Here is a 27,893-nt window from a genome sequence, read left to right as displayed (position 1 = left end):
CATTGCTATCTATATAATAATAATCTTGGCTTTAATTAAGGTTTCAAAGGCACTCGTTCAAGCCCTTCGGAGTCGGTTCGGCAAGGCTATCCGGCGAAAGCCTGTTCCGTCCAGAAAAAAAAGAAGTCTCATCAAACTAGCTTCATTTCCAACTGATATCTGAAAAAAAGACTAATATTATCTGTAATGCCACGATATTCTGTGAAACAACGTTTGTTAAGAGAGTAATTATTTGCTGTATATTTTGCTCATTAAGTGAATCATTTGTTATGGAAGTACTCGTTAAGGGAACTATGATTTTATTCAGTTTAATATTGCACGGCTCGGCTGATCTTTTAGCTTTGAGCATTTTCTACATTCAAATCAATTTGATGAAGATACTTTAAAACATTTCTACGATGCTTTCACGATATTATACAGCATTTGGAATATCAAAAAAAAAAAAAAAAAAAAAAAAACCATAAAAATATCATAAAATCAAAGAATATTGCAAAATAGTAATAAATAATAAAAATATTTTACAAAATCGTTCTGATAGGAAAAGAACTGCTCTCTCTCTCTATTTATATATATTTGTAGCTCTTTTTCTCTCTCCCACGCTCTATGATTTTAGGAGATAGCAAATTCCATGAGTAAATTCATATTTAATTTAACTATGCGTTTCAAGTTAATTTCAGAGACCCCCTACGTATGTTGCAAGAAGAAAAAGGGGACGATGTTTTAGCAGGGAAATTTATTTTTAACGGATTATTCTTAACTGTAAGCTGTACAAATTGTTTACAATATCATCAAAAAACGAAACTGCAGCTGTAACTGCGTGTAAAATAAATGCTTTAATTTTGTTATGTGACCCGTATTGTGTTTGAAATAAATTTGGTAATTTATTTTCATAATGCGTTTATTGAAGTTGATATGCTATACCAATTAATGTTGCTGTCAGTGTGGGAACTGAATACACATTGTTTTTTTATTCTTACAATTTTTTCACAAAAACAATTATGGAAACTCAGGACAGTAACGAATCTAACGATTCATCTGTAACGGAGAAAACATTACAAACGTTGACTTATCATCCGAATGTTAATAATGTTTCTGTTCTACCGTGGGACAGATTTTCACAATGGGTTTATTGCATCTGTGTTGTTACATTTGACCTGGAGTTGGGACAAGCCATGGAGGTAAAATTTTTCAGTACAAACTGTTCATTATTTAAATTCCCTTCAAAGCATTTAGAATCCTTTACATAGAGGAATCATATTCTGTTGAATAACTTAATATAATATTAAATTAACTCTGATTCCATAATGTCAAGCAAGTTTTAATTCAATATTAGCATCGATATGTTGTTCAAGTCTTCATATAAAATTGTTTTGATATAAAATTTTAAATCCAGTTTTACGATGCCATATTTTTTTAACTTTCAAGTAATAAAATCAGTGTATCCATTATTGTATGGAAAAGAAAGAAAAAAAGATTTTCAATATGTTAAAAATTTTACTGAAAAAAAAAGAACATATCAGATTTTAATGAGTGGGGAAAAAATACGTAAGTAAACTTGTTATTGATTCTATTTAAATGTTTAAGAAATCAGTTTTTACATAGTTCAAGTATAAAAAAGTCATAATTGGTGAAAGAATTTATTATGGTGTTTAATTTATCAATTGGAGTTAATTTTTTTTCATATTTATGTAGTGTTTTTCTAAATATTTTTTTAAGAAAAATTTCTGTTACTTATAAAAGTATTGTTAAGCTATGTTTTTTTTCTTTCTTTCTTTTTTTTTTTCATTTAGTACTTATGAAATTTTAATTTCTTTGAATATGTTATAACTAGCCAAGTTGTTAAATTTTTATGAAAATGTTGTAAATGTGTTTTTAATTAAAAATTATTCAAACATATTGAAGTAAAGGCAGGTAATATGTATTGTTTTGAATTTAAATGAGGATAAAGAAAGTCATATTCTTACAATACTTATTTGCAAGAGCATATCATGTCACTTTTTGCCCATTGTTAAGAATTAAAATAGTTGCCTTGCTTTAAGTTTAAAACTGTATTTTTGATTTATCGTAAAATGACACAGGACTTTTTTTAAAAATACTTTAATAGAGTTTTTGAATATTTGTTATTATTATTTTCTATTCAGATATTTTAAAAATTAATTTTTTGAGTTAGCAATATTAATTTCTTTGATTATTTGTTAGATATTTTTGATATTCATTTGAATTAACTTTTTTTTTTCTTCCTTTTAAAGTTATAGATCTATTATACTTCCTCAATATCTCAAAGAATACTTAAAAACTTCTAATATAACTTATTAAATTTCTTTAAGTATTAATAATATAAATAGTATAACTCAAAGCTATGAAAATCTTATAAATGAGATTTTGTACCATAATTGCATATTATTAAACTTTTAATTTATTACAATTTCAAATAATTTATAAAAAATTAGAAATTCTTGGATGAAGTGTAACTTGTTTTAGAAATGAAAAATAAATTATAGTCCAAAATATTGTTCTCTTCACAATAAAGCATAAAATTCATCATTGGCATTCAAATAACCAAGGGAAAAAAATGTTACTAGATTTTATTGCTTTTTTTTAAATGTCTATATACATTTTACAGTTAAAAATGTTTATATTTAAAATTTGAATGTTTTTTTTTTCTTTTCGAATTTTTAAAAATTGGCAGTGGAAATAAATGCAGGGAATGAATTGCCAATATAACGGGATAATCCTTTATTTTATCATATATTATTTTTTGGTTTATCAATTTTCATTAACAAAGTTAATGCATTCAAAAAATTGATTGTGACCTTACAAAATTTGTTTTTACACTCAAGATTAGTTTGCTAACCATAATGTATTCTTCTAGATGATTTATCCAGCTCATGTAAAGTTAACAGAAAAAGAAGTAAGTATTATGAGAAAATTATGTCATTCTTTAAAAATTATATTTTTTTGTTATTATTTTTTTACCTTTAGATTCTTGGAAAAGTTGCTACTCATTTTTGCAACTTGGTGCTTTATTTCATTTTTTTTAAATACGTGAGTTACATGTATGTTATTTGTTTGTAAACAATTTGTGCGTATTGGAAAAAAATATCTTGTATTAGTTCTCTGTTAGAGATTTTATGATTGGGAAGTTTAATTAGAGATGGTAAACTAAATTATTTTTTATTTTTGTTTTAATATACCCTACTTCTGTAAAGTGAGGAATGTGTGTCAAATATGTGAAAAGTTGCATGAAGACTAGTACTATAGCAATCTATGACAATGTTGTAATTTTATAGTCTTGGTCTAAGCATGATTATTTTCCTCATTTTACATCAAAAATAGCCATTCATCCAAAGAAGATTAGTTCCCATTACTCTCTGAGTAGTTAGGTTGTAAATGTATTATGTTTTTACTCTTAAATCTATTAAATCCAAACAATCAAAGATTTTACTATTTTCAATCACATTGTTTGAAGGAATCTATCATCCAGAAATCTTCAGTGTTCTTTGCTTGTAAATGAGGTGATTCCATTGCAACTGTACTAGATATCCAATATTAATCATCCCTAAAAAAATTAAAAGTTTTCATGGGAAGTTTTTCTTTTCAATCAAGAAGTTTGTACTAGGCTTTAACTACCTGAGAAAACAATTTGCCAGCAAAACTTACCCATATGAAGACTTATTTTTTCTCATATGATGCTTTTCTTATTCAATAAAATCCTTTCTTATTCACATCAATAAAATTGAAATATATAAGTAGTTTGTTTGCTGTAGATATTCTAATTGCAGTCTAATGTTTAGTTATGAAAATAGTTATATTCTAATTTTAATTGAAAATGAAGTTAAAAAAAAGAGGATTTTGCATTTTATAATATTTTAAATAACATATTTTTGCATTCAAAGTATTATATTTTTTTAAAAAATATTTTGTGCAGTAGCAAATCCTTCAATTGCTAACATTATGTTTTTATTTCCTACCATATGTTATTAATATCATAAACAGATTGTATATATTTTATAATTGATAATTGTAGCCTTTGTTATAAGTATTTTGAATTTTACATATTAATACTAAAGTGTGTGGAAGTGTTCAATGAAAATTTAACAACAAGCAGTTAAAGATTTTATTTATTTATTTTTTTAAATGAAAAGATTTTAATCTCCAAAATTGCTGAATGTATCATATAGTAAGGAATTAAATTAAATTAAATTTTCCTGCAAATAATCTACTTTCAAGCTGCTGCATTTAAAAATAAACTAATGACAATTCAAATAATACCATTCGTTTATTTTTAAATGTTGTAACACTTCAATATTTATTTATATATGTAATTTCTTCATGATATTTAATATATATATATTTTTTTTTTCAATTTTATTCAGCATTTTTACTTATTATAGAAATCAAGCATCTGTTATATGGCCTTCCCAGATTCCAATTCTGGTTGCATGGGTAATACTCAGTTTCACTTCAGAATGCGTCAATGTCCTGCAAGAAAACCCAATATACCTGCTCATGAAGAATACAATAAGCATTGTTTGGTGCCTCTTCAGGTATTTAAATAGTTTGTTGATACTTTCAAAACTTCTGTATTTAAAGAAAAGTTAATATTTACTGTTATTGTTTTATATATTTTTAAAATACTGAGCAAACAAGTAAAAAATAAAACTATTGACAATATATTTTATAACTTTTACAGTGATAAATGGCCATATTATTATGCAATATCTTTGTGGAGCCAGGATTATACACATATAAAAACAGATAGTCATATTTTTTTTACAGATAAATAAATTTTTTTATATAAATTCATATGATTTAAGCATTTAAAAATAATTTTTCACTTTTGATGTCAGAATAGAGTTGCTGACATCTTTAGTTTAATTTTATCGTATCTGAACTCTCAGATGAATGAGGCTCATAGATATTACTCAGTCTGAAAGTGAAGCTATATTACTAGTTCATAGTCATAAAGCTAATTTGTTTGTATGTTTTGGATGTATTGAAAAAGTTCATAAAAAATTAAATAGCTTTCATTTTAAATATAGAATTTCATTTACAGAATATTAGTTATTAGGAATTAAAAAACAAAAACCTATTAAAAATTAAGAATTTCTTAGTATTATATACATTTAAATTGTAATAATTATGGTGATACATTATATACCTTTCCCATTTTTCAACTGACTATAATATATATATATTGATCAACAAGAAGTAAATCAAACTAATGACATACTTTCTCATCTTGGATTTCTTTGCTTTTCTTGAATGATAACTATTACATGGTTGATAAATTTTATGAAGGTTACTTTTTAATGAGGAAAAAAAAAAAGTGTATTTCATTGAAGCAATGTATGATATAGCTAGAAGTTTTGCTTCAAAAGAAAAACTTATTTACAGCTATTTGAAGACAGATTCATTATTAAAAATGGAAATAGCTCTGAAATATGCTGCAAAATTAGTAATTATTAAGATTTCATAATGGTATTACTTTTGCACTAATTTCCTCTCTTCACTTCAAAATAAAAATTTGAAATGCTAATTTATTAAAGTCTTTCTCTGAACAGATTGACTTTTCTCACTTTTTTGGATTTGTTTATTTTCGTCAAGTGAAAGACAAAACTATCCCAAGAGGCTATTTTCAGAAGGTATGTATATTTCTTAGTATTAAAGAGTAAGTTTCTTAGTATTACTTGTTTTATAAATATATTAATTGCATTAATAATGAAATGTTTATGCCATTATTTCAGTCTATGGTCTTGTTAACAAAACTTCCATTGGTTGCTTTGTTTACTGAGGTGTTGGGAAGAATTGCTCCATCTTTTTTCTCTTCTGGTGAACCTAGTATTGAATCTGGTAGATATAGATTTATTATTATCTGAATATTTTTCCTAAAATTATATATACATTCCTTAAAATCTGTTATGAGATTTATTTAAACAATAGAAAGAAAAAAATGGGCTGTGTACGCAGATATCATAAATCTCTCAGTAAAATAAATAGCGAAATAAAAATTGTAAATAATCTTCATATCTTACTTTTATTTTTAAATATTGCATGAAAAAATAATATTTTGGAGTAAACTTTTCAGGACAGTATTTTAAGATGAACAAAATTATCACTGAATGCCTTTGAGAATGACACAATGCATTCAAGAATCAGTTGGCGTATAAACTATGAAAATTTAAGGGAAAATATGTGCATAGATGGAAGAGATTATCTAATGAATCCATGGCATAACTAATAAGGTGTCATCTGTTAATCATGAAAAGGAATTTAAATTTCACATAGTGTCCCCAATTTGATTTAAATAACTCCTATTTGTAAAGACTTCTTTTTTAATGCATTAATTGGCAACCTTTGTAATTATTTGTTTAATGACAAGCCATTTTTTATAAGCTATTTTTTTCGACTTCGAAAATTACCATGTACGAGATCAGAAAAGTTTAATTGGTATTTTGCTTTCTATATATAGCTAGATAGCATGAATTTACTTATCTGCATCTTGTTTTAATTAAAGGAATTGTATCAATAACTTGAGATGACGCTTTTCTTTTGTAGAGTAAGTTTTCATATAATTGCTAATTATTGATTCTATTAAAGGTAAAACAGTTGCTTTTATTTATTTATTTTTTAAAAAATATTTTGATACTATATTTTGACATTCAGTACAAATTTCAAAAACTCAGATTTTTTATACCTGCAATTGCTATTCATTTCTCATACTTCTTTATTTTTAACTGTATAATAAATATCTAAAAATTTTATTTACATTTAATATTCCTATGTTTATTCTTTCCTTGAGACATACAGAAATTTATAATTTTACTTTCTGTATCTAGTACACTTTTTAAGCTGTTTAATTTGATTTTTTATAGCATTTTTTTTTTTTTTTAAGAATGAATACATAGTATAGAATTTTAATATATGAAGGGTTGTGATTCATTAAATTTTTTTAATTTCAAATTTAGCTTGTCATGATATTGATCAGTGGCCTTCCCCAGTGCCTGGTGTTCCTCTAAGTCTTCCTTTGATGGGCAATGTTTTACAGGTAAGTTTATTTTTAAGAAAAATTAAACTATTTTGTATTTGATATATTTTTTTTCAAAAGAATTAATATTAGTATCAATTTATATAACATTTTTTTTAATAATTGCAAGGATTTTTTTTCTTTTCTAAAATTTGATTATACTTTCATGAAGTAATTATTTTTTATTGCTCTATTTTAAACATAAAATGATGTAAAATTTTTAAATTTTTGATAATATTGAATTTAATATTAACTATCTGAATTTTTTTCAGTTAACTATTTTAATAATTCAGTTGAATAGAATTTGAAATATCATTTAAAAATTTTTTCTTTTTGTGCAGTAAATTTTTCCATAGTTAAAAATTATCTTTTTATAAAATTTATTTTATAACTGATTATTATTGTTTTATTTTCCTCTGAAATATTTTTCTTTTGGCAGATTCACATACCTAGTAGATTAGACAATTCAAATACATCCCCTGATGAGACATTTCAAGAAAAGGCTCCTGTAAGTAAATCATATTAATTTTTGTGTGTCTTAAAAAAAAAAGAAAAGAAAAAAGAGTCTTTTTTTTTTAGCTATACTATTTGGCAACATCCACAATAATTGAAGAATCACATGATTTCACTTTAAGAAAATAAATTCAAGTCTTCTTTTCAACCTTGCCATTTTGTTGAATTTTATTGAAAGATTGAAAGAAACTAAATTCATTGTGGAAAGTTTTGAAAGACATCCAGAATGAAGGCGTAATAATTTGTATGTAGAAATTTGTCTTATAGGTAATGGTGTTTATGGAATGGTATTTGCAAACATGAATATAACCCTTATGAAATATATCCTTACATAGTGACTGTATTAAGTCTTTAAATATATTTTAATTTTTTTAGAGAATTCTTAGAGACATCAACATATTGGTTATTTGCATAACTTCAAGTATGTTGTTTTGCTTAATATTCAGTATTTATCAGACATTATTTTGCAATTTTCATGGTTTCATATGCTTGTTGAATTTGTCATTATAATGTCTTCATTATATTAAAAAAAGTGCTATTAAACTGTATGTTGATTAAGGGAAAAATAACAAACGGAAATAAGTTTATTAAATGAACTTTTCACCAATCTCCTCAAAGTCATTCTAATTCAATAGTTTCTAAGAAATTCTTGCATTCCCTTACAATCTTTTGTTTAAAGCATATCCAAACAAAAACTGAGGATTACTTGCCAAATGGGAAAAGAAAGATATGTGTATATACAAAAATGAAGGCTGGTATTTTTTTAAGGTGAAATATAACATTATTGATAATCATTGTATACTCATTCACAAAATAACTCTTGGTAAACTTCTAGACTTTATTCAAATTTTTTCTATACCTAAGTACCTGATAGGCTGTATGTCACATAATAATACTTTGGTTACATGTAAATAATATTTTTTTTTACTTAAAATTTTCAAAACATAAGTAAGCCGCAACAATTTTAATGATTGATTTGTTGATTTTTAATTTTTAAATACATTTGTTAATAATATTTGCAAGGCTTAAATTTTAATAGATAAGAATAAAAGTCAAATTGTTATTCAAAGTATAAATGGTCTTCAATTAAAATTTAAAATGATTTATACTCTATACTTTGTGATAACAATTGAAACAATCTATTGGATTATTTTATTTATGGGAATTTTAGTAGTGTTAGAAATATATATATGAATCTCATTCAAGAAAAGCTCTTAATTTTTTCAGAATTTGCTTTTTCTATTAATTTTTTATTATAAGAGAAATTTATATTAAAAAAATCACATTTCTATATTATTTCTCATTTGTAATATACATAATTGAAAATATGTTAATTTTTCAACAATGTTTTAATAAGTATTGATAAATATCACTATTTTATCACCTTTTTTTATGCCTTGAAGAAAGCTGAAGAATTCACATGCTTCTAGAAAGAATTGTTTTATAGGCAATTATTGTATTTATTTTTAATTAAGTTTTTAAATCATTAAATTAGACATTTTTAAAATTTTTCATCTCTTTATCTTTTTTTTTTTTTTTTTTTTTTCCACTTTAGCAATGAGTTAAGATATCTATTGTTTAGGAAGGTGAAATGTATAGGAAATTAAATATCACCTTATTTTAACACTTACATATACTGCAGCTAATCTGAATGACAGTTTCAGGTTCTCTGCTGACTATTGGTACAAATAGTGTAAATTTGTTTGTTGCTTATTTTTTCAGAAACTAGTTAGCAAATATTTTGGTTCCCTGAATTTTAAAATTCTCTTTCACATGATATGAATAGATTAAAGTATAATGTTTCATTAATTTTTCATTAGTGTTGTTTTTTAAGCTAATTTTCAAGATTTGTGTACGATATTAACTGAAAAAATTTTTTAATCTTTTTTTAAAAAAGGTTTATGTTTAGTGTTAATGTTAGTGTTTGAATTTTCTATGTTTGTTTTAAAATATTCTTACATTTTTCAGTGAATTTAATGCACTTATATTTATGATTTTTTTTATATTGCAGATTACTTTTTATGAAAAAATTAATATTCCTTCAAATCCAGATATTGATGTTTTTAGGTAAATGAATCATTTTATTTTTCTATGTACTAGAATTCCTAGCATATTGTTGTGAATGTTAAAAAATTGCTTGCTGTAATTGTGCAAGTTAAGGTTTTCTAAGAATTGCAATTATGAAGACAAAGCAAATGTAAGAGACTATAACTTTTAATATATTAGAAGTAAAAATTTTTTTTTCACATTAATTCAATGAAAGATGTATTAAGATAGATAGTGAACTATTTTATTCCTGATAAAGAGTGGGCAGATTTTTATCATTTAACGTACAGTTATGTTATATTTAGTCTGACTCAAGCATTCACATGCACACACACACACACAAAGGTGGAAATATGAATTGTCTGTTACATTTCAAAAAATTACCTGAAGAAAATTTGTGCATATTTGGGAAAAAGATATGAAAATGTTATAATTTTACTTAACTAAATTATTGTGTTCCTAAAATACTCTATGACATAATATTTGAATATTTGTTCAGAGTAATAATTCAAAGTTAAGAGGCTATATTGTGTGATCAAATTTTTTGCTTAACATAGCATTGCTAAAATCTGAATAGCAAGTTTGTGGTCTTTTAAACCATTGTTTCCTGTTTTCTCAGATATTTTCAATTAAATTTTCAGTTTGAACTAATAAATATGAGTGCTTATAACAGCATGTTTTATGATAATTTCGCTAGTTAATTACAGCTAGGTTGCATGTCTCTTGTACCTACTTAAATAGTTGAAAAGACAGAGAAACAGTTGGTTGCTATAGAGTAAGCAAAGTGCTTATGAGAGAGGCTAATACATGGAAATTGCAATTTTATTTGAAAAACTGAAAAAGACATTTTAAAAAATTGTATTTTTCAACAACTATTTATAAAATGTATATTTATTTTGTGCAATAATTGGCAAAAAAAAAAAAAAAATCACTTTGTGCATTTACTAAATTGAGTGTGAATATTAATTTTTCTTATCAAGTTCTTAAGGATTTGACAATATTGCAATATATTATGAAGATATTAGCAGAACTTGTAAATCCTTGCCAATAACATGATGAATGTTAGCAAAATCAAAAACATCAAATAAAGCTACAAAAATGAAGTAAAAAAAATATTATGATTTTGTATATTTCTTTGTAATAATACTATCACTTGATAAACTATAAATGATAGAAACTAAAATAAATAACTGAAAATGAAAACAATGAAAGTTGAAAGTTTATCGCAAGCAATCTTTTATAAGAATTTAAATTATATAAAAAGTCACACAAGCTCATTCCATCGGTAAATTTTAGTATAAACTGCATGCCATTGGTGAAGTTAAACAAATTTTAATTTCAAAAACTATTAATTGTTGGCTTGTGTTAATACGCAAGTACATATAAAAATTAATAAGGAGTTACATTCCCTACTTGGTTTTCTTGCCAACCCCCAAGAATCACATTGTGATTCTTTTGTGAACACTACATGATCACAGTAGAATTTCCCTCTTGCCATACACTTATCTGTCTGTTCTTATAATAAAAGTGTTTTAACAACTGAAAGCAAATTTAAATTATTTTAGATTGCATAAACTGCTATTATTAATTTATTTTTCCTTTGGGCCTGACTTTAGAATAATTCCAATCACCAAATTCGTTTTACTTGATGTCTTGCCAAATATGGTAGTCTTGACAACTTTATAACAATTCTAACCGATGTTTGTACTATTTCTTGTAGTCATCCAAGATAGCGAACTTTTTTACAATTTTTGGGACATTTATATGAGTTTGTGGTGTTTGATGGGAATTCAATTTCTAATCTTAAGTTTTACTTATTTTTTTTATATTATTAAAAACTAAATTATTCAAAAAATAAATTTAAGATTTTCTGTTAGCAAAGAGATGTAAATGCTAGAAAGCTAAAGCATATAATTGTAAGCTGTCCAAAAATAAAAATTATTTGCATCAGTTACCGAAATCAAACATTTAAAACTTCTTAGTGTCTGTATACAGTTGATTATTTCTATTATTGGGATGACAACAGTCAACAAGTTAAAAGATTTTACGTGTGAGAAATTCACATATAATTGTCAATGACTAAAAACAGGATTGTTCAGTATCAAATAGTTTATCAAAGAAATTTTCTTGTGTACTTTTTATTGTAATACAAACTGAAAACTGCTTCTGTTTGAATTTAAATGATATATTTCTATCAGAAGAAATGGGAGATGATATAAAAATATGTATTGCCTCTTGCAGAACCAGCTTATTTTTGTCTTTACAATGTTACATGTAATTTGATTTCAATTAAGCAAGTATGGATGCAATGGCCATTTAGTAGAATTGAATTTTGCAATAATTTTATCATGCATCTTGACTTTATATACAATTTATAATTGAAAATTCACAAATTAAAATCATTTTGTTCAAACTGTCAAACATAATATTTTGTTAGCTCAGACCTTCTGCCGATTCAAACATATAAATAATGCAAACATGTTATCAAGCACCATAATTATCAAATTCCACTTAATTCTGCTTATACATTAAATCATCAGTATCAAAGACTTTTAATTTCATCTGAAAAATTATTAATTTAAACAAACCATTAAAGGTGTTTTGATGGTTTTTGTATTATACAAGAGAAAAATTTTTGAATAACCACCTCCAAAAATTTGAAAAAGATATTGGAATTAGAATATCAGCTGCAGAAATTTTAATCTGGGGACACGGCAGTGCCCCCGCCAAGTCGAGCAAAAACAAACGGCACGGCCGTACCATCCTTTTCTCGAAGCAGTTCAGGCCATTTTCGACCCCCTATAACTTCGTTGTGAATAAAACTAGAAGCCTGAATTTTCAGTAACCAAGCAGACATGAAATAAACATGGTATATTTCAAATTTCCTTAAATTTGAACCAGTAGTTTCAGAATTATAACTAGTCAAAATTTGTGAATTTTGCCACTGACTGACTGACTGACTGATTGATTGACTGACTGACTGACAGATCATCAAAATTCTAAGGCACTTCTAGCAGACATAGAAGCTTCAAATTTAGCATGCAATTAGTTTTTAATGTATAAATCAAGGAAAAACTAAAATATGCGTGTAATAATGGACGGATCGATAAATTTCTTGAAGTTTCGAGCATTATCCATTTTGTCGGCAAACTCGTCGCCAAGTTTATCACCAAGCTCTGGGATCATTGGCTCGGCATCCAACAGCATTCAGTACAGATTACTGTAAAACGATCTTTCTTATGATGACACTATTCTCGCTGGTAGGCACAATTACAGGTTTGTAACAATATCTAATTTGAAATAATTCAATTGGAAACTGCAAATGCAATGGTTGACTTTCAGAGAATCAATCTGGTAGAAGAGCAAACTGATCTTCAAAGTATGATCGCAAAACTTAATGCTGATCAAAAAAGTCTTCGATGTGATCACAAATAAAATGGACACAACTGATAATAACGCTGAGGTTTTACGCTGTTTTGTGAGTGGAACTGGTGACACTGGAAAGTGCTATTTAATAAAAACTCTGAAAGTTTGGGTTAGGACGTATTTAAACAAAAAAGTGGCAGTTAGTGCTCCAACAGGAATAGCTGCATTCAATGTGAATAGATTGACTATGCATAGACTATTGCAGCTGCCTGTAGAACACAAGCAAACACCGAAGTACAAGCCACTTTCTGATGAAGTGCTCCAAGTTCTGAGATCAGATTTGAAAGAAGTAGTGTTATTTATCATAGACGAAGTGTCAATGAGAAAAACTGTAGCTGAAGCTCAAGAAGTAGTACTGGAAAAGAAAAAGAGGAAGACTTGGCAATCGCACTAAACAATCTAATTTAATATAATATGTTAATGTAATCTAATTTAATGTAAAGATGCATTGTGTTTTCATGCAATAGCCAAGTCAATCATTTATTTAAACCATAAAAGATTTTTAATATTGATATGGTCGCTATAAGATGTTGTTAGGTTAGCTAATTACGTAATAACTTAAGACAGAAGGACCCTTAAGTAGGGACTGAATGAATTGACCGACTTGGTATTACATGGATCTCACAACTTTTTACGATAGAAGAATTGAGTTGCGAGACTTGGTTTTTTTACAAGTTATGTTTTTGATGACATTTCAATTTTTAAAACATTTTTTAGAAAATGATTATTTTTTAAAAATTTCTCAGAATACAGTTAATTATGCCAGAAGTTCAAAACAAATTTCTTTAGAATGACAATTATTTGCCCTTATTTAATACTGCAAATAAGCGAAAATATCTGCAAAAATAATCCAAAATAACATAAAATCTTAAATAAAAAAAATTCTATATTGAATTTTTAAATTTTGATTTTAAAATACATTGAGTCACAATTATGATTACATTATGACTATCACTTTATTGAAAATTACTTTTTTTATATTTTGGTAATATCTTTTATTGCAATTATTATCAACATTTTACGAAAGGAATCTGTTTTATTTATTTGGAATGTAATAATTGTCTCAATAAATGACAAGAATTCGTCCTATTTAAGACAGTGTTTATATTGGATAAAAAAATTCAATTTGGGTGATCAACTTAGTTATTGTTTTTATTGTTAACAGCTGTTATTTCAATTAAAAAAAGCACATTGCTAATTATAAATCTGTTATGTATATTTCTGAGTAATCAAGTTTTCCTTTTTCTCTGTTACTTTCAATTGTGAGTGTATGCATATATATAAATTTGCCTCATTGCTCATAGTAGATTATGATTTCCTATATTTTATATATATTTTTTATAATTTATGAAGATTAATCATTTTTAAAGATGAATGCAATTAGTGTTAAATTCAATTAAACATATGAAGAAATATATAGATTTTTTTTATATTTGTAATTTATCTATTTTTTATTCTATTCATATCAAATTACCTCAAGAAGAAAATGTTAGTTTTGTTTTGAACTTTAATAATATTTTGCTATTTTTAGGTGCTTTCTTCCCATTTTGTCACATATTCAATTACTTTGGGAACTAGTAATTACATCTGAGGTGAGCATTTATCCGTGAAAATTCTTATTCAAATTATCTGAAGAAATAAAATTCGTTATCTATATACTTTTTATAACTTTTAAATTTTATTGTATCTTAGATATGTTAATTTTTTTAACTATATTTTCCTTAATAAATTTTTGAAGATTATTTTGAGCTTTTCTCATTTTGACCTAAGAATTGAGTAATTTACTCTATTTTGGGCATTCAAATGTTGTTTGATTATTAAAAAAACTGTACTAAATTTTCATCTTGGTAGAAAGAATTTTAAAGTATTAAGCATTAAAAAGGTTAGTAATTTTTGTAAGACATATTGTTGAAAGATGCTTCATATAAATATCTCTAAAATGTGTCAGAAAAATTGACTAGGTGAACCTGATATATCCATGAATTATGATACCTTTTTTCGGAAAATGATTTGCACTATTATTCAATTTAGGAAAAATTGTTTTGTAAAATACTTTTTGAATATAATAAGTATTTTGCCTTTTATAGCCTAAATAATTTCTTATTGCTCTTTGCAACCTAAGTAATTCCTTATTAGCTTAATTGTGTACTGTAGAATTTTCCTGTAATTGTTTAGATTAGGATTCAACATTGAATAGATTTTTTAAAAAGATTTCTTTAAAAGTTAGTAATTATTATTTTGCTTCATTTAATGTTGATTTAATGAAATATCTTATTAAAGTCACATTCTTTAATAAGATCATGGCATATTTAACCTGCTTTTTAACTTTTATTTATAAGACACACAAAAAAGTGCTGAAAAAAATGTGACCCCCTTTTTTTTATTCTTTTTTTGTTTTTCACTTTTGATATCTTTTTTTATATATATTTTTTTCTCTCACAGCCCATAATTGTTATGGCTAGTTCTCCAGACATAACCTGTGATATGGTCCAGGCTTTAATATGGTGAGTTTCCTTTATTCCCTCCAAATATGTGGCAGGATATTGTATCATATGAATATTAAATTATCTGTAAATGTGATTAAATGGAATGTTATGAAGTGAAGTAAATGAAGTGTAAATAAGTTATATGAAGTGGAAACCAATTGTTTTTCATTGTTTCATTATTATTTATTAATTATTCTTTTATAATAGTTTTATAGAATTTTGAGTTGTTTTTAATTTACCTGAAATTAAATTCTACATTTTTGTCCTAATTATAGTTGTGAAATGAGTAGTTATAATTAAAAAAAATACAACTTAATATTACTTCCAATAACTTTTGACTGTTTTATTTGATCAGTTGTCTTTAATTTTCACTTATGTTTTCTCAAATTAGTTTTGATTTTAAAAAATGAAATGTTTCATATATTTTATAATGATCATAATCATATACTAAATTTTGTGAATTATTTTGCAGCATGATCTGGCCACTTCGCTACTGCTGTGATTATAGACCTTTTTTTACAATTCATGATAGTGAATTTAAAGAATACACTACCAAAGTCCAAGCTCCGTGAGTAAATGAAGCTAATGCTCTAAATACTCTTTCTTTTTTTAAACTTTGTCAAATACTGTGATATCATATTTTAAAAATTAATTTTTCAAAGAGAAAACGTTTTGTGTTAAAACTAGTAAATAAAATTTTCTGACTTCAGGATCGAGTATTTATCAACCATTAATATTTTTTTTTACTGCCTTCGTAGAAAGTTGTCATAAATATTTTAAAACTTATTTTCTATCCTGTAAGAATATGAGAGATTGGTAACTATTTTAAGAATATTTTTGTGCAATAAGCATTCTTGCTTTGGAGTTTTTTTTTTAATGAATTGTTAAATCTCTTTGTTAAGAACAAGAAAAATACAAGACAGCCATCTTATTAACTTCATTGAGGTACACAGGTATCTAATTTATTCATTTGTGCCTATATTCATAATTGTTTATCATAACTGAAATATAAAATAATTGGATCTATGTATGTGCAATTTCAGGAATATATTTACAGAATTCATTTAAAGAATAAAATATTAATGTATATTTGTTGATAACATTAATGTATACTAATGGCATGAATTTAAAATCACTTTTTAAAGATTTTAAATAATTTTTCTGATGTTTATTCTCTTAATTTTGAGTTCCAGGGAATATATTATCTTGAATAGTACAAATTTAGTTGGAATGAATTTGAAAATTTGATAATCCAAAAATCTTGTTCTGATTTTTTTTTTTAAAGATTAATCAAGCAGTTGTATATCCATTGAAGAATTGTAATAGATGATTTTAAGCATATGCATTGTTGAAATTTTATATAATTGGCTTTAAATGCACTACAAAGCATTTTTATCAATTATAAACTTTTCCTTTCAGGCCACCAGTTATTCTTGGTGTGACAAATCCATTTTTTGCCAAAACACTTCAACATTGGCCACACATTATAAGAATTGGAGATCTCCAAAGTATGTTGTTGTGCATTTTATACTATTTACTAACATGACCATATTTATATATAATTATCTTTCATGTTAGTATCTATGAGTATTGTTCATTGCAGTTGTTTTCATAAAAATTCTTCACATTACAGTGCACACATTTCCTCACATTTTTTTGTATATTCTTCACAAAAATTCTTTATACACATTCCACTGAAGTTAACATATTATCAGTGATTTTTTGCTTCCCCTCCATCATCATTCTCCATAACACAATTATTTCACTCTACATTCTCCTTATGAAAAACCTTAATGAAATTCCTACCACATATTTTGCCAACTTTTAATTTATATAAATATGTGAAAGTTCATATAGATATGTAGGTCATATATGTGTTTTCATTTTATTTATGACAAAATTATTCAATGAAATCAGCCAAATTTTTGAGGTTGGAAATGCTATCAAGATTTTATTTTACAATATCTCTCAAAAATGAAAGTATATGGGAGCAAGTGACCATTGATGTGCTAATACATATATATAAACACAAACCTGCATATAATGAATAGTAAATTGTAACTTTTACAATTTCACTTGACAGTGGGTGACAGGAAAGCCAATGAAATAATTGGTAACGTATCTAGAGTCTTGAGCTTTCATATGAAATAAAAATTAATGATAATGGAAGAGTGGTTGGGGCTGGCAGACTGATACATTCGATTGTTTCCCCTTTAATTTTAAGTATGTAATTGGTAATCATATAAGAACCAATCTCCAAAGGTAACAAGTATGATATTCTGGATGACTTTTTTTAATTTTCAATGAGGCATTGTATGTTATATTATCATTATTCTGATTGATGATATATATATATATATATATCACTACTTTTCTCAATTTTATAATTCAAATGGGTTTTTTTTTAAAGCCGTCACATTATTTGTTTGTACAAAGATTTTATAAATATTAAAAATAATACTTATTATGCAGTTAACTGCTTCAAATAGGTAGATACTGATTATTCTGAATATACTTTTTTTGCTAGTGATTTTACTGATTAAAAGTTTGTTTTTCATGAAATTGCCAATTAAAATTTCATAAATATATGTATAAAAATGTAATTAATATTGCAATCTATCTATTATAAAATTGAAAATATTCAAATAATAAAATATTAAATGCCTGTATCGTTGGAATGGAAAGCTTAGAATTCCCAGAAAACATTTTCATTTTTTTTTTTTTTTTAAATATTCTATCTATGATCTGTAATTTGAATAGTCTTCACTTTAAATTCAAGATTTATAATTATTTGATTTATACCAAGTTCATATAATTATCAATGCTCTTGAAAATTATAGCAATGCTTATTTGTATGTATTGATATGTAACATTATAACATTTTGCATTCAAACTATGATTTGGGGATATTATAATTTAGTGAAAAAATTGCTTTGTTATTAAGCTTTGCAAAACAATTTTGCTAATTCCAATTCTTTTTTTTTTTTTTGAATGAAATCTTTTGGTTGCTCAGGAAATATGAAAATTTTTATATCCTCATTTGACTTTTAATTTATGACTTTCAGATCCTGATGGTCCAGCTAAACAGAAAATAAAAAGAGGAGGGAATATTAAAGCTTTAGATTCTAAACCTGGTATGTTAAGACATATTTCTTCCTATTATTTCCTGCAAAACATTCTTAGATTGCAGATTAAAACAGATTGTTTTTAATCATATATGAAATGCTAGCTATTACCCGCGACTTCGTTCACATGGAAATTTTGGTGTGTATGTATGAGAACTGACGGTCTGATCGTCTAATGTAAAATGTTATCAAACCGTATCATTATAGTGCTGGCGAAAGCAGAGTCTGATATGATATAATCAAGAAACTTGTAACTGATTGAGAAAGACCTATGGGAAAATTTCAACATTTATTTTTATTCTAATACCATAATGTATACAACATTAAGCCCTGATTTGGCCCTGGGATTTGTTGATCGTCATTGATAAAGCCAATTTTAAGGGAAATTGCAACCTCTTGAAACAAAATGGCAAGATGTTTGGAATAAAATATATGTGGGAAATTAAAACGCTGTCTTCTTTAGCTGCTCTTGTAATAATGGTAGCTTTTATAATATTACAGCCAAGCTCTCTGATACAAAGCCTGTAGCCGTTGCACAGTGCATCAAGATTTCACATCAATAGAGCTAGAATGCCAAATTTAAGCTCCAACTTATACGAAAATTCATCTGTTAACTCTGAGGAGTTGAGAAATTCAACAGGGTAGGCAGTACTATAGTCATTAGCCATCACGGTTTCTATAGATGTGTATAGTTTTAAATTTCCGAAGATCATGTCTACATTTTTTTGTTTTGTTTATTTTATTGACTTACTCGTTCTTTGGCGACAGCACTGCCCTCTCACACAACCATTCTTCATTATTTATATTAACCTACAAATTGGAAAAAACTTGCATGATAAGTTCATCTTCAGCAGCCACTGGATAGGAAAATTCTTCTGAAAATAGAATTATCCAATCTGCATCTGTTTCTATATATTGGACTCCGCATATTGGAGACGACCCTCTCCAATATGTGGAATCTTATTTGCAAAGACATTTGATTCATGGTCGTTGTATAGTTGCACGCAAATGTTGCTCATAAGATGGAGCTTTTCAGTCCTAGACCGCAGAGGTGACACCTTGAGACATGCGTTTATTTCATCCGCCAGTATGACCCTCTCAATAACTCTCAGTGTCTGTCTAAAATCGCCTGCGCACAAAATGATAATGCCGCCCATCACCGCCTGGTTGCTGCGAATGTCCTGCAGTTTTGATTTAATGCTTCTAATGCATGCTTGTGCAACATTATGCACTGGTCCCATACTATTAACTTGCACTGCTGCAAAAGAATTCCCCAGCCGCGGTTTTTGGTGATGTTGCATGTCTGGTTTATTTTTGTTTGCAAGATTAAGTGGCAATTTGAAAACGGAATGTGCAGTCCGATCACCATTATGCGAAGTTGCGGAAATGCCCGAGGAAGCTACAGCCAGAGCTATACTGCAGTCCTTGCAGTGTTGGGCTAGCAGGGATTCAGCACAAATGTCTTACCCATACCCTCTGGTGCGTCAAGAAAGAATAATCCATCCTCTCCACTATTACTCGGTGCAGAATTGTTTTTCACACTTGATGCTACTTGGGAAGTAATAGTAGTATCATTTAATTAAACTGCTCTTCTAAGACTGCGGTGTCGTAGTTTAGCTCCTTCACAACTTCGCTTGATAATTCCCTTCTTCGCTGCGGTGTGGGTAGGCCGAAATCAGAGAGACATTTTCCAGATATGGAAATCATTTTATCCTCAATCAATACCAAGCTCCGTTAATGATTAGGTCATTTGAGTGCAATCCAGCCTATGCATGATATCTTCTTTTAAAGCGTTTTTGTATGTATCCCACAGCTGGAGGTGGTTTGACAGTCCACAAGTGCTCACTAAAATTACAAACAGATCAAGCTACTTTCATAGCCCGAACTTTATTACTCCTCATCGAAAAATTAGATATGCCTTTTCTGGGTATTTCGAAAAAGTATGAAATAATAATAAATTAAAAAATTAAAACTAACCTAAAAAACGATGTACTTAAAACTATAAATAAATTTATTAAAAGTATATGATAAAAAAAAATAGAAAATCAAGTCCAATCTCTTTAAAATCAAGTCAAGTCTATTTTATTTATCGATTGAGTTTGAGATAGCTACAACAGTATAATACATATAACTTTTAATTAAAATGAAAATATAGTTGTCAACAATCAGAACACATTATGCATGCGTGAATTTTCAACACCAGTTGGCGTAACACAAATGCATAAATTTTCCACGCCAGTTAGGGTAATGCAATGCAGATTAGAAATTTTTTATTTGATTTATTCTGTTTTATTTTAATTTAAAAGTACTTCAGAATGAATCCGAAAGATCGATTAATTAACAACTTTTACTTTTAAATGCATCAAACACTAAGAAAATGAACAGAATCATTTGAAATAATCAGTCTAAAGTATGTTAAGCCTAGCCTCTTTAGCGTGGGAAAGAAAAACAACTAAAGCCCTACCCATTTGGCCATGGGAAAATTAAGGCTTTTGGTGGGAAAGTTAGTTTTTAATTAATAAAAAAATTAACTACTCAATTAAATGGAACAAATAGTAGCCTATGTCCTATTCCAGACTATAATCTATCCCTGTACTAAATTTCATCCAATTCCGTTCAGTCATTCTGGCGTGATTGACTAACAAGCATCCATCCATCTATCCATCCAAACTTTCACATTTATAATAGTAGTATAGATACTAAATATTGTAATCATGCGAAAATTCTTGGTATTTTGGTTTATTTCCACATTCCAGACTTCTCCATATTCGAAAAATACATTTTTGGAATCGTATCTAGTTGTCTTTGGACATGGTAGTTCGAAAATGCTTTGAACTAGATAATTGAAATTTTGTACATGGGCTTTCCTTTATATTTGTGGATCTTTTTCAAATTCTGGATGAAATTTATTCACAAGAAGTGTGACTATAAGTGAATATGATAACTAGATATTGCAAAGAGCTAAATGGGTGTAATTATGCAAGATGTAGATCTGTACGCAGTCTGCCAATCTTTGGCTGTAATTGGTCTGTAAATGAAGTTACTCAAAAATGTTGTGTCAAATGAAATTTAACATCTGATTTTGTTATTAAAATTGTAGCTATGTCCAGTTATTATTATTATTTTGGAAAGAACATGCCCAAAATATTTACTCAGTTCTCTTTGCTACATAACAAAGTACAAAATGCCAATGTGCTGGATTCTGTATTTCTTTGTGAGGATCAAAAAAGGTGGGTGGACATTTCACTTATGTTGTCATTCTGCAGTCTTGCCCCATTCTGCAGTTTCCAAGATAATAAAAAGTTGAGCACCTGTGGCATTCACAAGCTTTCCTCAAATCCACAATTTTTATATGAATAAGCTAACACTTTTTTTAGGAAGGATGTTGGTGAATTTCAGGGAGTCCCTTAACACTGATTATTTTATTTATGTCGAAATAATTCTTAAGTGAATAGGTGTTATTTCTTACACTTTGACATTTGAATGTTTGTCTAGAAATTATTTACTATTACTATTCTAGTTTTTATATTTACTGAAATATTCTACATGTCACTAATTAGCTTTATTTTATAATAAGTTATATAATTTTTTATTAGGTTTATATACAAGATACAAACCTTTTCTCAACAAAGATAAAGATATCCTAAAGAAGATTGTCAAAGTAGTAAGAATAATTATTTTTGTATATTTAGAACTAATTATAAATTGGTTTCTTTTTTTTATATGCCCAAATAAAAATTAACATGTATTCTAAATGGTAAGTTTATATAAATATGTTTTATTATAAACTGAATTTTAACACGAATAATTGTAAAAAATATTAACCAATGTTTGCTAAATCATATTATATAAAAATTTTGAGAAATTTTGGCACATAATTTTAAATTTTGTTGTCTCTATCCTTCTTAAAAATAACACTAAAATGCAAGGGCAAGAACATATTGATTTCCAGTGTGTTGAAATATTAATTGATTCATGATTAAAAATATCAACTAAATTAATTTGCTTTTATTCTTCTCAGACAACAGCAATATTTTAGTAATATAGGGTTTTTTACTTCAGTTCTACAGATAAAATATAATTGCACTAAATAATGTTAATAACATTATTTAGTTAACATTGAAAGTTGATAACATTATTTTTTTATTAATGGTGCAAATTTCTGGCAATAAAAATAGTGTATGTGATTGTATAATTATTTAAAAGTTTCTTTCAGGGTATGCAAGGAGATAAATTTCATGAATCTCAAAATGCCATTCTCCGGCATTTTCTTCTAGAACTTACTCAAAGCTTCATAATTCCTTTGGTAAGAATCTTTTTAAAAAATGCACTTAATTTTATAAATAATTTACTTTTGTTAGCTGAAGGAAAATTTACATAACTTTTGATATGTATGTTTATTTTTATTAATGTAAATCACCAATATATAATAATAAATGATGCTTAGACATTATTTCAACAATATTGTAGAAATTGTTCAAGTTAAAAAGTTCAAAAACCTTATTTTGCCCTACCTTATTTTGTTTAAAAGAAAAAAACTATTTTTGCTAGTATAATTACATTAATATCTAAATTGTTTTTTTTTTTTTTATTTGCATTGAATTTCATTTGGTAACAGTTATTTCTGCTCTAAAATTTTGAATTTTGCTATATAGGAAAGGTACATGGCTAGCTTGATGCCTCTTCAGAAGAATATATCACCTCATAAAGTAAGACTTTATGAAAAGAAACTAAAATAAAATCTAAATTGCATGCAATTATAGTAGTTGTATTATATTATTTTTAAGATACAAATTATTAAATATGTTTGAATAGGAATTCAATTTCCTATCATGTACGCATTCTTTAAATTCTTTGTTTCAAATACAAGTCTGAATAATATACATGTTTTCTATCTAATAATAGTCTTAGATTGACAGAAAGCTTCTGAAAATGATATAACTAAATGAACAAACTGAATGAAAATTATTTTTAACTAATAAATGCTTACAATTATAATTGCAAATGCAGTTTTTTTCTATAATTTTAAGGTATAATAATATTTTGAGACTTTAATAGTACATATAAGATATATAAATTTAAAAAAAGAATTATATGATTCAAGACCAGTCCATTGTAATCCATTTCAGAAAAACATGATCCCTTTTATCTTGTTATATATGTAATAATTTCAATTTATTCATGTTCTAAAATTAATGATTTTCTAATCACTTAAATTCAAGCTCCTATAAGGCTGAATTTAAATTAATTAATTATTTTTCTAAAACATGATCCCTTTTATCTCTCTTTTAACATTTAAGTTGTGGAAACTTTTTTTTTTCTTTCCATACAGACTACTTTAACATGTGCTGAAGCCAAAATGTCTTTCTGTATAAAATTCCAGTATAAAGCTCTATAAGCTCAAAAGACATTACCACGTTCTCTCTTTCTTATTTGGTTCATGGCAATACCTGGTCATAGCTTTTACAAAGAAATCTTGAAGATGTATAAAAATTTATCTACTTTCATAGCATTGTGAAGTAAAAAAATATTGTTAAGAACTCTACACCTACTTCTCCTTAAACCATAGTATGTTTTACACATACACACATGTATTGATGTAGCCGATTTTTTAATTACTTTTTACATGTAAGAGATTTAAAATCATTAAATTTTGAAATATTTGTTATTTGTTTTAAATATTAGAAGTCGTTATGTATTATTAAAGAAATATAAATATGATGTTATTTTGGATTTTGCTGTTTATCTTGTATAGGATACTCCTATCCCACGTCCATTTAATCCTGATGATTTTCTTAAGTCCATTGAACATTCTGGACCTCAACTCACAAGTGGAATTAAAGGAAACTGGAGTGGTTTATACAGGTATAGTAATGCTTTCTGCTTACTAATAATATTCGAAATTCTTCTGTTAATTTTTAGGGAAAAATATGTTGAAACACTGATATAATTGCAAAGATATTTTCTATTTATAGGAGATTTTTCAGAAGTGCCAATTTTGCAGGATGGTATGACATGAGGTATAAGGAAGTAGTTCGTAAGCTTCAAGGTTTGCACATAGAAGCCATATCAGAAGCAGTAAGTGCCATGATACTCTATTAAAATTCATATGTACCTTATTAAAATGTATGCATAAATGTAAATATGTCATATTAATAAGCAAATTCATTGATTTTATTTTAATAGATTAACATTTTAATGTCTTTTGCAATTTTTAAAATGCTTTATTTTTATTCTGGAATAATTCCCCATTGATTATAATTTCATTCCTATAATGTACTTAGAGTATTATTTTTTTATACTGTGTTGCTTTTTTTTAAAACACTTTTTGTTATTTTTGTATTTTGAATGCCACTGATATTTATTTTTAATGGATTTTTGTTCCCATTTACTAGATTTTGGGCTTCTTTCATGAATTTTATCCAAGCATTTTTTTATATTGTTTTTATTATATATTTGGAATATTATTTTTAAAATTGTCTCAGCCTTAGTTGAGTTTGTAAAAAGAAAATGAATTTGTTTGCAATCATCTAAAAATCAAATGCTTTTCTGATTAATGTGGATGTTCTTTTAATTATATTTTATGTTTCCTTGCTGAGAAGAAATTATATTATTAAGATTTGTATTTCATTTATCTATGTCTAATCTTAAGAGTTAATAGGATAGAAAAAGAACAAAGGTTTCAAAACAGAATGAGGTGTTTTTTTTTTTTTTTTGAAAAGTTATATATCTTGTATTAAAATTTTTTTTTTTCTAATTTATTAATAAAAGCATACCTATAATACTATTTTTCTATGCTAGTATTTTTTGTTAAGTATGTTTTTAAATCAAATGTAAGACTTACGTTTTAAATCAGATGTATGATTTATTGAACTCTTTCAGAACATGATGGCGTGGATTAGTGATAAACAAGAAGTAGAAATAGTGGATTTGGTTCTTAGGTTACGAAAAAAACTGGTGAGACACTTTATCTTCAGCTTTACAAAAGTTTTGTTGTTGATACAGTTTTGAGTAATTCAATTATATTCATGCTTTTTAGATACAGTAGTACATAATGATCCAGCTTGTTTAGTTTACAGTGATGAATGAATGTAATTTTAATAGTAATTAATTGAACTATTGAGTTTTTTTTCTTTATTATCAAATTTTTAAAGAAGAGAATTTTGAGTAGAAAAATAAATTATTATCTGCAGTTTAATCAGTTATTATCTGCAGTTTATTAGCATGCATTGTAATTCTATTTTGTAATAGAATGTTAATAAATTGACTACAAGCTGTATCAATGAAGTTTAAGTAGGACCATTTCCTTTCTTCCTTTTAATTTTCTTTGTAACAGCAATATTGTGAAATTAGCATAGTAGTTGTAAACTGCTGTTTTGGATAAAGAATTAAATTATGTTGACCAAGATCAAGACTTTATTACTTCAGATATTTTAACTTTGGTATGACATGGAAAGCTGGAGCTAGAGGTCTTGATTCAGATCTGACTGCAGTTCAAAATTATGAAAAGTACTCAAAAATAATCTAATACAATGCCAACTTTATATGATAATTGTGTAGGTATTTTAATTACAATCACCAAATAAATATCAAATTTCTTAGAAAAAAAAAATTTTTTAAGCAAAATTAATTTTCAGTTAATGTTTTAGCTATAGGAAAATTTTATTTAGACTATTAAGTACAAGTGTAAATACGTGATTTGTTTTAATAGACTGTTTTCGAATTGAATTTTTAGCTTCCCAAAATTTAAATAATAGACAATTAGAAAAGCTTTATACCCAAGAAAATGTACCTCAGATAACAACATATGCCATACATAGTGTAAGAAATAATTTTTTAAGCTGGAACTGTAAAATGAAATAGAAACAAAAACTATTCTTTATTTCTGGTTGTATTTTGTTTTTAAATCAAAATTTGCCACCCATCTTCAATCTATTTGTTATTATCTAATAATGATTTGAATGAATATTTCAATCTGAATGATTTTGTGAAATTGCCTCCAATGTGCATGTTAAAGTTGTTTGAATGGCCAAAATTTCATTAAAATGATCCCCTTTTATCTTCATTTAAAATTTGGGGAATAAAAATCAGATGATGATTTTCTTAACCTGTTTTTTTAGTATTAAAGAAATTATGGCAAATGCAATTATTGTGTATGATTTAATGCCAAATGGCAAATATAATCTGTATATGTATATTCATTTTATATGCAACCGTTCTTGCTATTATTAATCTTTTTGTTTCCAGCCTTATTTTACCAAAAATGTTGTTTAAAATTAAAAAATTCTTGCTTAAAAAAAAAAAAAAACATTAACTGCAAATAATGGTCTTCTTACTGTTCTCCGATTTACTATTATTTTTTTTATAGCTTGCTGCTGAAAGTGGTAATTTAACTTTGTCTGAAAAAACTGTGGAAAAGCTCCAGTCTCATGTAAATAACATCATTCAAACATTACCAGAAGATTTACAGAATATTTTAAACTAAAGATTCTCAAAGGACTGTTTTTAAACTTTATTTATTAGCCGGAATATATATTGTAGTTTTTCACTTCAACTTTCATTTTGTAATTACTTTCATTATCATTTATTATTAATCAGTGTACCTATTTATGAAATTTTGTTATATATCTTGTTCATTTGAATGCTACTAGAAATGGATTTGTCATTGCATTTATCATGAAGCTGAAATGTGTATTAATTGAATTGTGAATGTAATCTTACTTTTTTACATATAGGTGATTAAATTGTGAAACTATAATACTAATCATAATAGCATACAGGCTCATTTTGTAAATTTTATTTGCATCTACTAATTTGAACTTTTTCACATTGTTTGAGAAAAATAGTTATTTATGTTATTTAATAACATATTTAGTTAATACTTTAAAAAAAAGACTGTGGATATGAATCAAGATTTTGAATTTTCCATAACTATTATGGTTAGCTACAATCCTGCTTTTGCTATTGCATAAGAATATTAGTGATGAAATGACTAATTGAAAGAAAAAAAAATTGTGTAGGAAATTTTAATGAATTTTATTTTTGAAAGTAAATTAATGTTATTTTTGCATAAAAGCAGTTAATGGTTGTAAGCTTTTTGGATCGTGATGCATTTTTTTTAAACAAACTTTTTCAATAATTATTTTATTTTTCTTGCAAAGGATTTTTTTTATCATTTGAAATGATCACAATTATAAATGAATTAAATTGTTCTACTATGATTTTTTTTTAAACAAGGCATATTTATGTATAAATTCTATTCTTCCCTGC

General features: G+C 26.3%; 1 protein-coding gene across 1 annotated transcript; it reads left to right on the top strand.

The window, feature by feature from the left end:
- Positions 1-836: 836 nt before the first annotated feature.
- On the top strand, positions 837-27,893 carry LOC129963158 (protein DENND6B-like). The gene is made up of 20 exons (XM_056077273.1): positions 837-1,178; positions 2,873-2,911; positions 4,395-4,547; positions 5,565-5,645; positions 5,748-5,853; positions 6,969-7,048; positions 7,467-7,535; positions 9,552-9,607; positions 14,544-14,604; positions 15,455-15,516; positions 15,971-16,066; positions 16,918-17,006; positions 18,564-18,632; positions 22,220-22,287; positions 22,840-22,929; positions 23,279-23,332; positions 24,379-24,488; positions 24,599-24,701; positions 25,506-25,580; positions 26,992-27,893. Exons 1-20 carry the CDS (start codon positions 999-1,001, stop codon positions 27,106-27,108), a joined length of 1,758 nt encoding a protein of 585 aa, XP_055933248.1. The 5' UTR covers positions 837-998; the 3' UTR covers positions 27,109-27,893.

This window comes from Argiope bruennichi, chromosome 3 (genome assembly GCF_947563725.1).
Source record: "Argiope bruennichi chromosome 3, qqArgBrue1.1, whole genome shotgun sequence".
In the NCBI taxonomy this organism is placed as follows: domain Eukaryota; kingdom Metazoa; phylum Arthropoda; class Arachnida; order Araneae; family Araneidae; genus Argiope; species Argiope bruennichi.
Note: the sequence above shows the minus strand (reverse complement) of the source record. Positions and strands in the feature narration are given on the sequence as shown.